At 49.3% G+C, this 12,093-nt stretch overlaps 1 protein-coding gene across 1 annotated transcript in view; it reads left to right on the forward strand.

Moving 5' to 3' along the window:
* The window catches only part of SLC2A9 (solute carrier family 2 member 9), a 165,390-nt gene that overhangs the window by 116,049 nt on the left and 37,248 nt on the right, over window positions 1-12,093 (forward strand). Inside the window, 2 exon segments of the mRNA XM_072948739.1 lie at window positions 5,223-5,324; window positions 6,712-6,787. Coding sequence (XP_072804840.1) covers window positions 5,223-5,324; window positions 6,712-6,787 — 178 coding nt within the window.

A 12,093-nucleotide genomic window follows, 5' to 3' on the forward strand; every position in this document is an offset into this window, starting at 1 on the left:
CCCTGTGTCTGGGCTGCCCTACAGCTTCCTGCATCAAAGGAAGGTGGAGACATGGCTCGGGGCTCCAGGCTCCTGGTGTGAGCACACTGATTCTGAAGCCAGCTGGCCACTCAGTGTCTCTTTCTCAATTCCTTTTCTTTAAGGACTAATTTTTTTCCATTTGCCCAAAGTTGAGAACAGTTTAAACTATGATCATTAGCCTCTCAGGGTCTACCTTTTCCTTTCTCGAGATGGGCAGGAAGGTGAGGTGTGTCCCCTTAGAAGTTACGGCAGCTCTGGCCTCAAACCACTTCTCAAGTGACCGGAAAGGAAAAGATCCTCCCAGGACTTGGGAACCTGGAGGGGCCTGGTCTGCTGGCCACCTCTTCTGCTCTCCCCATGGGCTTCAGTCCATGTCTGACTGTGCCCTTTGGTTGAAGTGTCTCAAGACCATTTTAGTCTATTGTACTTGGGGATCACACACCACCCTGGAATAACAGTCATTTAAACAGTTACTTTTTTCATTCTTCAACCTTTGACCCAAACAGATACACATGTCTCACACACATTCATCTTTTAAACAGAAATTTCCAAACAAAGGTTATGTTTCAGTGAATTATTTTCAGCTTTCACTTTAGAGAGAGCCTGTTCCAAGTCGAAAATGACTTCTGAGACCCTGTCTTCTGAACACAGACTGAAAAACTCCATTAACTGGCAGATAACCACAGCTTTCCATGGCCTCTGCTTCTTTTCAGACCGTGATTTGTGAAAGCAAAGATGAGCGCTGGCATATTTAAAACAGAAGCACTAGCCGTTCAGAGTAACACTGAAGCTTGACGTTTTCCTCAGGCAGTCTGCCTTGGTGGCAGAGCTGAGTTGGTGATAATGAAGCCATTCCCTGTTCCTTTCCCCCATCCTTCCGTAACACAAACTTTAGCAATAATCCAGTTTCTGCCTGGGGCATCACTCACTGCTGGTGCGGCAAGAGCTCCTCAGGGATCCCGCCATCCCCACAGTGTCAGGATCAAGGGCAACCATTTGGGATACGTGGGAGCTGTCCCCAGTCTGGGAGGCATCTTGCTCCAGTGTTCCGACTGTGTGTGTGTGTGTGTGTGTGTGTGTGTGTGTGTGTGTGTGTGAGACACAGTAGGTTTGAAGAAATGGCAATGGTAGTTATCCCACCGTGTTTCTGCAAACCTAGTCTGCCCTGCTCTGCACGTGTTCTGCCAGGCGAGGGGCCGGCCCATAATTGCAGAAGCACACAGTGCACAGTTGCTTAATTGAGTGAGACTCGGTTAAAGCCATTGGAGGAAAGAAGCATCCGCTAACTAGACGGAGCGCTCTGCCTCCGGCTGGGGTCCACACCCTCTGCCCCAAGCAGTCAGCTCGGATGTTCTGAGGGAGGCTGAGCTCCCACCAGCAGCACCTTCTCTTTCTGGAGCCCTGCACACTGTCAGCCCACGTGGCCCATGTGCTCATGAGCAGCAAATCGAGCTAGGTGAAAGCCGAGTTCAACGGGAACCAGCAGAATCAGAAAAGGGCCGGCCTGGAATAGGACAGAAGGAAAGGGTAACTTCCATGATCTTGTGGAGGAAGGAGCTCTCCCAGGACCCCGCCATCCCTAAGATGTCAAGGATTCTGCCAAGTGCTGAGTACGTCAGACACTTTATGGTCAGCTGTAAACACAGAATACAACATAGACAAAGATCGACCTATAAAATTCACAAGAAGTAATGTATGTAAAAGACTTTAAAGGCACATTAAGTCAAATTTGGAGGCTTAGATTGAGTCATATTTGAAATACATGAAATTTCAGGCCCTGTTTTCCTCCCTCCATCCCTTCCTTCTTTCTTCATGTGTTTAATCATTTAACAGACAAGGCGCCAAGCCCTGCTCTCCATCAGACTTGAGCTGCCTGTATTGGTTTGCTAGGGCTGCGTAACAAAGTATCACAAATGCGCAGCTTCAACACAGAAATTTATCGTCTTGCATTCTAGAGGTCAGAAGTTGGAAACCAGGTGTTGGAGGGTAGATTCCTTCTGAGGCTGAGGAAGACTCTGTTCTAGGCTTCTGCCCTAGCACCTGGAGATTTGCTGACAATCCTTGGCATTCCTTGTAGAAGCATCACCTGATCTCTGCCTTCAAGTTCACATGGTGTTCTCCCTGTGGGCGTGTCTGTGTCCACATTTCCCCCTCTTTATAAGGATACCAGTCATCCTGGATTAGGCCTACCCTAGTGACCTCATTTCAACTTGATTACTTCTGTAAAGATCCTATTTCCAAACAAAGTCACATTTTGATGTACCAGGGATTAGGACTTCAACCTGTCTTTTTTGGAGAGGACACATTTCAACTCATAACATTCCCCAAGGGCATAAGAGCCCAAATTGGAAACTTCAACCTGTCTTTTTTGGAGAGGACACATTTCAGTTCATAACATTCCCCAAGGGCATAAGAGCCAAAATTGGAAACAGCCCAAGTCTCCATCAACCGATGAGTGGAGAAATAAATGTGGTACATCCATTTGATGGAATACTACTGAGCACTAAAAAGGAATCAACTATTGATATATATACAACATGGATGAATCTCAAAAGCATTTTAATAACCAGTATGGAACTTTCATCTGATCTAGACTAATCTATACTGATGAAAAGCATATCAGTGGTTGCCCGGGGCCAGGGAAGGGCACTCAAGGGAACTTTGAAATGACAGAAATGTTCTGTATTTTGATGTGGCCAGGGTTTTATGGGTGTATAAATCTGTCAAAACATACCAAACTGTATGATTAAAATGGGTACATTTTTACTGAATCTAACTACACATCCATCAATGAAGTTGATTTTAAAATACCATTCTTATTCCACCATTGGTCCTAGGACTGTGGGGTGGGCAGTAGGTGCAGGTAAATGGCTGCTGAATGACCCTGGCTCGGGAGTCCCCAGAGGGACTTTCTTAGGAGCATCAGGAGACAGACAGGTCATCCCCAGCTAACGCCAGTAACCTTCAGAGGCTGCTGTTGACCTTGAGTTAATGTCTTCTCTAATGAGTTCAATGTTGAGTGGAAATAGCACGTTTACTCTAATGTCTTTCGATGGACTGCGCTTCAATGCTATTTAAAGGAGGAAGAAAGGAGCCCTGCAAACTTGACCTTCCATCCACTAGGATGGAGAGGGTTGTTTCCATCTCTTCTTCCTCTTTCACAGCCATTTCCTTGGCGTCTTCCTAGACCACATTTACAGAGTGTTTCCAAATCAAGGACAATGTCTCCAGCTTTACTTTGGCTCACATTACTGGTTCATGCAGAGGCTTTAGTGACACGAAACAGCCAGATTCCTGCCCCCAACCAAGCACTCAAATGCTGGCATCGTGGTGTGAGACAGTGATTATCAACTGGTTTGTGTTTGGGGTACACTTTCTGACTTTGAAGTTGATGGTGGTGCCTTTGAAGAAACTAAAACAAACAAACAAAAAAAACCAAAAAACAATGAAAAATACTAAAAACACTGAAGTCAGTAACAAGTTCAATAGGACAGTGCAGCACACGTCAATCTCAGTGTAGCAGCCTCGGTGCTCAGTGTCTCCCGATGGCTGGTGCAGTTGTCTTGGTAATTTCTCCAGTCATTTTGTGCCCTGTCACTGGGGACACTAACCAAAGCCCCCAAGATGCTTATGAGGTGAAGCTCCGACACGGTCCCGTTATGAGTGGCCATGGCATCCAGTGCCAGCGTAACTTTAGTCTCTTAGACCTTTAACCATAAGAATGGCTCTGACATCCTTAATTGTAGCAAAAACACATTCTACGCAGTGATGAAAATTTGCCAGTGTGAGTATTGGAAATCATTGAAGACCAGGAAAAAGTAAAGATTTGTAACTCAGGAGCTAGGGATTTGCATCTCCAAGTTTTAGCTAGTCTTTTTTTTTTTAAGCAAAAATGCCCTGTAAAAAATTTGGAAAAGACTGAAAAACAACAAGTGAAATAAGAAGCCAATGTTATCCCCCAAACGGAGGTAGCTGTTATAAACTATTTTTGTGTATATGTTTGTAGAGTGTGTTAGTTTCACATAACTGTAATTTATAAAACTGTATATAAGTTGGTATACCTTTATGCCCAGCTCTTTTCACTTAAAATCATATCCTGAGGATTTTTCTATATTATTTTAAGTTCTTTTAAAATATATGAATTCCTACATAATTATCATCTGGATGTTCCAGTGTTTATTTAAGCAGTTCACTTGTTAATGGACCTCTTGATGGTTGTGTGATGGCCCCTGAGTTACTTCACCCCTCTGATCCTCAGCGTCCTCCTTCTGTGAAATTGCAGCAGGAGGAAAGAGGAGGGGATGGCACTGGACATAATCAGAAGATTTACTTTGTGTTTTGAACACAGCCTCTTATTAACCCTCCCCACCCTGCAGACAGCCTTGTTGGAGGGTACTTGGTCCTTCTGTCACAGATAAAGGCCCTGGAGCTCTGGGAGGGGGTGTCGTGCACCGGAGTCCACACAGCTGGAAAGCGGCAGACCCAGGATATGAGCCCCAGGCTGCCTGTCTCTGAAACTTCCATCAGGATGTTTCTGGGCCGTTGGCGTTTGAAGGAGCTCAGTGAAGAGTCTGTGCTTACCCGCCTGAGATGGAAACACAGGGACAGCTGGATGGAGGCTGGTGACAGCCCTACAGCTGCGGGAAGCTGGGTTGGGGACATGGTTTCAGGGGCTGCAGTCACCTGGGATTACGGATCTCACACTCCAGAATGAAGCTGACCTGCCCGGGCACAGGCAGAGTGAAAAACAGCGGAGCCTTCTCTGCCCACTCCCACCCCCGGGCCTCTGCCCTGGGAGTTGCCCCTAGAGCACCCACGACACGACACGACACGGAGGGATGGAGAACACTTGCCTCCCGCCCACTGGAGCCAAAGGTGGGGGAAGGGCTGGGAACCACATACGTTCTGTAGCTTTTCCAGACTCCCAGCAGATAAGCCCACCGTCCCCAACAAGGAAGATTAGGGGAAATGTGAGTGTGTGGACACAGCCAGTGCCCATGATCTGTCACTTATCCTCCCTGCCTTTCCTCCTTTCTCAAAGAGATGTTTCCTCCTGGTTGTGGCAGCGGAGAAAGTAGCCAAAAGTCTCCAGCTGAGAGCCCTTCTTTAGCCATGACCCCAGTGTGGTTCCCAGCACCATGGTCGCCTTTGCTTGCTGCCAAAAGTGGAGTCATAACTGTCTCTCTCTGACCCTGACCTAGGGCTTGGCCATCGAGCACGTGGGACGGAGACCCCTCCTCATTGGCGGCTTTGGGCTGATGACTCTCTTCTTTGGGATCCTCACCATCACACTGATGCTGCAGGTGAGGATACGTGCCTGTCACTCCCCGAGCGAGGTCCGTGTGGGCCTGGCTTCAGCCCCAGTGCTTTTAGGCCTTTGGCCTGGGGAGTCCCCCAAAGAGCCTGGCCCCTTCCTCCTCCCAGGGCTCCCTCCTCAACTGGCTTCTCTTGCTTTTCTGACTCAGGAAGCCCTTCTGACTCTTGGATACCTCCTCCTCCAGGAAGGCTTCCCTCACCCCACATCTGAGGGAGACACCCTCCTCTGTGTTCCCAGGGACCCCAGGGGCAATCCTGCAACCTCACTTATCACACAGCAGTGGCTTTCACTGTTGACACATCTCTCTCCCCGATGGACAGTGAGTCGTGGGGGTGAGGACCATGCCTCTATCATTTCCACATTCCCACCTCCCAGCCCAGTGCATGGTGCCCAGGAGGAACTTGGAACGATCTGCAAATGGATGGCTGGATGGGTGGATGGATGGATGTGTGGGTGGAAGGATGGGTGGATGGATTGACGAACGGATGGGTGGATGGGTGGATGGATAGGTGGATGAATGACCTAGCAGAGAGCCATACAAAAGCCTGCAAGGCTCCTCCCAACCCTAGACCCTCCTGCAGCAGGAGCTGGTGGACTGCACGGAGGGGCCTCCCTCTCCCCCCACCCTCCATTCTGGACGGTTGCCGCTCACCCCTGCCTGTCTCTCTTGTGCCTCCATGCCCTTGCCCACGCAGAACCCTTTCCGGGAACTCCTTTCCTTTCCTTTTCCCCCGGCTGACTTCAGCTCAGCCTTCGAGGTGAGCGCAGACTCCTCCCGCCCTGAGTCTCTGCAGACTGGTTTCAGGTGCCCCCGCACCTGTCCCCACACTCATCGTGTCCCAGCGCCAGCGACACCGTGTTCTCATCAACCGTCCGGCCTGCTAGAGCGGCGGCAATTTCCTAAACGTCCTTCCACACCCAGCGTGAAGCCACCCCCACGTGCTAGACAAGTGACAGCCCCTCCAGGCGCATTTAATGACAGGACTTAAGTCATCTTACACCTCGTCAGGACACCGGGTGTAGAAATACAGTGTTTTACATAATAATAGGAATTGACTAAGAGCATTTTTGAAATGTGATACTGCCGTAAAAATGTCTCATATTGCCTGCTTCCATCTAAGCCCTCAATACATGTTAGTGATTCATTTACTGGCCACCTACTGTGCGCCAGGACTGTGCTAACCTCTTCAAAGGCAACATCCCCTTTCACTCCCACATCTGTAGAATCAGCGATGGGGTAGCTTAGGGGTCATCCTTGTCCCAATTTTACAGACGCTGAAACTGGGGCTCAGAGATAGAAAGTGACCTGCCCCAGGTCACACAGCTGGATCGAGGAGGAGCTCCTCCCCTGCCCAACGGCTGCTCCCTCACAGGACCACGCTCCCTAGATCCCCTACCTGAGTATCGTGTGCGTTCTGGCCATCATCGCCTCCTTCTGCAGCGGGCCAGGTAAGGCGTCCCTCCTTCCTCACTGGCTGGCCCAGGGACTCACGGCGCCACCAGGGTGGGGTGTCTCAGTACAGATGACTCCTTGGGGTCCAGGGAGGGGCGAGGGCCACTGAGGATGGAGGGGGAAGAGAGTCCACCTGTTTAAATGCAGTGACTGCCTTCATTTCCATCCCACCAATGGATGGGTAACGGGCTCCCCAAAGATGCACAGACAATAGCGTATGACAGCCCAGCAGCCGGGAGCCGCTGCGAGAGCTGTGAGCTGGATACACTGGTCTGGGGTGAATCAAAGCTACTCGGTCACAGTCTGCGCCCACGGAGAAGCTCCAGCTTAGTGTGGGAGATACAGGGATGAGACGATGACGATGTCCGAGATGCACTGGTCATTGCCTGTGTGCTGTGCTCGTGTGTACACGTGTGTACACGTGTCCTGGTGTGTGCCAAGTGCTTGTTTTGTGCTCACTCCTTTAAGGCTCCTGGTAGCTCAGGAGGAGGCAGAGATGGGCACCTCCTTGCACACAGCGAGGAGTGATGGACTTGTCGACCCCCAGGTCCCTCATCACCCACTTACACCTGTGTAAATGTGGAGTCTTCTGAGCCTCAGTTTACCCAGGACCCATCTTCAGTCCCAGCTCTGCCACTTTCCTAGTAGGAACATCCTCTCCTCTCCTGGGGCCTCAGTCTCCTTATCTGTCAAATGGCCAGGGTGGGTGGGACCGAGGGCCCTGCCCTCCGCTGGCTCTGGGTCTGTGTCCCACCAGGGCCCATCACAGGCCACGGTGGGACCGGGAAGGTGGTTCAGGGAGGTCTGTTGTACAGACCTCTCCGGGAGGGGCTGCCGTGCTGCGTCTCTGCCCTGGTTCCTATGTTGATGAAAACGACACTAAGTTTCTATTAGAACAAATGGAGCTAAATTTCTCTCTCTCCTTTTGTGCTGCTGATTTTCAGGGGCCACCGTGTTTCATGTCCCATCCCTACCTGGGACCACAGAATGTCATAATGAGATGGTGGAATGGGCTGTGGAATGACTGGGGGGAGGCACCAGGCACTCACACGCGTGCGCGCGTGCACATGCACAAACACACACACACACACACACACACACACACTGCACTGCCATGATGAGACGGCTGGAGGAAGGGGAAGGCACCTTCCAGGCGGGGCAGCTAATGGACAGGAGGACGAGCGAGGAGCACACGTTGCAGGTGAAGGAGGTTCACAGAGGGGAGGTGTTCAGCCCCACGCGGCCCCCACGTGCTCCCCCACCATGGGCAGCATTCACAGCGATGCCCCTGGAGCTGGGCGGCCAGTGGCGCTGGGCGAGGCCTGGGGACACTGGGGTGCAGGCCCAGAGGGGCAGTCTCTGTGCTCACAGGGCTTCTAGGCTGAGATGACACCTGCCCAGTGAGACGTCTCCCGACCACTACATCTAAAATACATGGGCACACACACACCACTGGACACAAATACTCACAGACACACAGGTATGCACACCACACTGTGCACCCACATGCTCTACCTGCACACATACTGTCCGTCACATCATCTCGGTTCACTTCCTTCCCAGCATCTTTCCCGGCCTCATCAGCTCACGGTCTGCTCATTTGTTTAACACAGGGATTGACAGACTGTTTTCTGTAAAGGGCACAATAGTAAATATTTTACAGGCCACACAGCCTCAGTCACAACGATGCAGCTCTGCAGTGCAAGAGCAGCCCCAGACAGTGTAGAGGAAGGGTACATGCTGTGTCCCAATAAAACTTTATTCACATGAGCAGGTGGAGGGCCAGATGTGGCCTGTGGGCGGTGGTCCGCAGAGGCCAGGTTTCATGTGTCTCCCCCCGACTAGAATATAAGCCCCACGAAAGGGCCTTGTGTGTGGTTCCTTATCTTATCCTGAGAACCTAGCAAGTATTCCAGAAACATTAAGGAATGGGTGACAGAAGTGAGTAAGGAGCCAGGAAGGAGGGATGCAGGCTTTGGGAGCAGGTGTGACAGTGGTGTTCCCGCTGGCAGAGGCCACAGTTCTGCCATATCCCTGAAGTTCCTCAGGAAGAGGCGGCTGGGTTTCATGATGTCAGTGGAAATATGGAGGAGGCATTAGCCAACTGCATGTACTGAAAGGATTAGCTAAGCTGATACCAAAATTCTTCATTAGAGAAAGAACAGATGTAAGGTTTAATTCTATTCAAATAAATTACACAAGCATTTATTGAGCACCTGCTCTGTGCTAAACTGGGAGTGGGGGAAAAGATAAAATAGAACTAGATTTTTAAACCTCAAAGCCCAAACTGAGAGTATGTACTGTTGTTGGAAACGTCCGACCACTTTCTCATCTCTACAACAAATAGACGGCACACCTGCTATACGGCCCAACAACACCTTAACCACAGACAAAAAGAATGGTCTCGTTGCTTTTAACCCAGCCTTATTAACTTAAAAAGCAGTCCCTAGGTCACTGACTTAGCAAAATGATCCTTAATAATGCATTCTTGAGCAGTGCACTTCAACTGCCTGACGGATGGGGTTGGAATTCTGAGTCATGTTAACATCGGTGTATTGGTCAGCGTAATGCTAGCTGCCTAACAAATAGGTCCCAATGGCCACAGCTCCCACAGTGAAACTCACCCATTCATCCGTGTAACCATCCACAGCCAGTGTCCCTGGTAGGTGGGTGGCTTGGACCCAGGCTCCGTCGGTGCTGTGGCTCTACCAGTCCTGGGGCTACACTGTCCATTGCATCCAGTAGGCAGGAGAGGAAAATGCACGTGGAGGAAGCCTCTTAAGAACCTTGACCCAGAGTAACCCCATCTCTTCCACTCATATTCCAGTGGTGAGAACAAGTCACAGGGCCAGACTTAGAGGCATAGGGCCTTGGAAATGGCGGCCCTGCTGAGCAGCTGCTCACCAGCAAGAGCTTTGTGCTGTGAAAGGTGCATCACAGATAATTCGGGCAGCCAGGAATCTCTGCTGTGAGCATGGCCTGTACCTGAAACACCAGTTCCCCCAAAGTGCCAGTTCTGGCCCAAGACCTAGAAGGACTTGTGGATGCTCATAATGACCAGAGAGCTCAGAAGGGCCCAGGACAGGCGCTGTCACTGCCGGGCTGTTCTAAGAAGGAGGCAGGGCAGGTTACCACAAGTGATTTGGTTAAACCCAGAGACAGTGACTAGGGTCCTCCCTGGCCCCACCCTGCCCTTTGCCCTGCCCTTGCCACACCGGTAATGGTGTTCGGGCATTAACCCTTCTTGGTTGTGCCGGTGCTGGATGCCTTACACATCACCCCTACTCTGCACGTTACTCTTGAAACTAGAATTAACCACCCTCATTGACAAATGAGGAAACTGAAGGCCAGAGAGGTTACAAAGTCCCCAACATAAAACTGCTGGTAAGTGTTGGAGTCAAGATTTGAACCCAGATTCTTTAAAACCCTGTGCTTTTTTACCCATTGCAGAGGATGAGAATTCACATCCATGCACAGCTCTGAATATTTTCAGCACATTTCCTCTGGCCCCTGATCTAGTCTTCACACCAGTTTCTGATAATAACATTTATCGAGCACTTAACATGTACCAGGCCATGTTCTAAGTGCTTTAATTCTTGTAAAAATAACTATATGAACACACCCCAGAGTCCAGTTGTCAAAATAAAATCACAATAAGCAGACACGTTTTCGGAATCAAACTTTACTGATAATTCTCAGGACACCGCTCATGATAAAGCACAGGTGAAGTCTAAAACCATCAGTGCAACTCCCCAGATTCTTCCTTGCACGTTAGAGGGCATTCCAGTCCAAGTTAAACTTACAAGGTCTCTAAATAAAACATGCAGGGAATACACTTATACACAGGAACTATTTTATTCATAAAGCATCTTCATTTCATACTTGGATAATTACACAGCTGACACTGGCATTTTCCAGTGGACTGTCCCCATAGCTACACATTCCATTCTAAATAGATCAGGGATAGCCTACTAAGAAGCATTTTGCACATAAGGACTCTCTCTTATCTTTCTGCCAGAAAATACCATTACAAGGATGGTTTAGCAAGCTTACGAACAGAATGGACCAGGTTATTTTTTCCCCCTTCCCTATCCCAGGTGATTAAAGATGAATTATAGGTAAGCTGTGATAGCTTTCCTTCCCAAACTAATTTTATTCCCATTTTATAAATGAAAAAACCCAAAGAACACATTAAGTAATTTTCCCCAAATCATGCAGCTAAGAGGCAAGGGCTGGATTTGAACCTACACCATCTTAGCCTGCCGTCTTCACTCTGATCTGTGCACATGGTCAAAACTCATCGGCTGTTTGCTAAAAGGTGGTGCAATTAGCCCCTTTTGAATTGACCTGCAAGGCCGACACAGAGAATTGAGGTTAAGAGGGGAAGCTTCTGTCTTTATCTGCTTAGGCTGCGTCTACTCTGGGTCGATGTGAATCAGTCCTGTATGTGTCTACACAGAAAGGTAGAATTCTGCCATTCGTATCTAGTTGTCAGATCTCCAGGGCTGAAGGTCAATTTAGAGCAGTTTGATTTTCATGGTTTCCAGCTGTTCCTGCTTCAGATACTATCTGCACGCCGAGGTCAGGGTGGGTCCTTCTTCTTCATCTCTTAAACTCAGATACTTTCTAAATCATAGCACTCGGTATTGACGCAAAGGCTGAGTTGACATGCGCAGAGCTTCACAATGAACTGGGGCAGAGCAGCACATGGGAACAATTTCAAAGCTGGTGGGGGACATCCAAGATCCTTTGGCAGATGAGGAATTATGCCCGGGAGCTGGGACGAATTAGAACTAAGACATCCCAAGTTCATGACAGAACAGAAAGGTTTTCAGTCCAGTTATTCATTGGACACTTAAGTCTCATCGATGGTTCCCCTGCCAGGAAGTCCTCCAACCATGACTTGATTGCTTCCATTGATGGGGAACTCACTAGCTGACAAAAAGTCCAACATCAGCGAACTAGGGCCTGTAAGCCAATTCTGGCCCATGGCCTTTCATGTATGACCCACGAGCAACAAATGGCTTTTACAGCTTAAAAGGAAAACAGGAAGAATGTGTGACAGAGACCAGACGTGGTGGCCAAAAATAACCCTGATCTATTTCCTTTCTGAGCTTTTTCAGAAAAAGTTCGCCACCCTCTCTAGAGTCCCTCCATTCTGACATTTGGAAGAAGGAGAGTGAGCTAGTTTAAGAGGGAAAGAAAGATGAATTTCCACACAGCAGGACCAGCCAACAAAAATGCCAGAATGTAAAAGGAAGTTAATGGCAAAGGAAACACCAGTGACCCAGCTGGACCAGAG

This window comes from Vicugna pacos, chromosome 2 (genome assembly GCF_048564905.1).
Source record: "Vicugna pacos chromosome 2, VicPac4, whole genome shotgun sequence".
Classification (NCBI taxonomy): Eukaryota; Metazoa; Chordata; class Mammalia; order Artiodactyla; family Camelidae; genus Vicugna; species Vicugna pacos.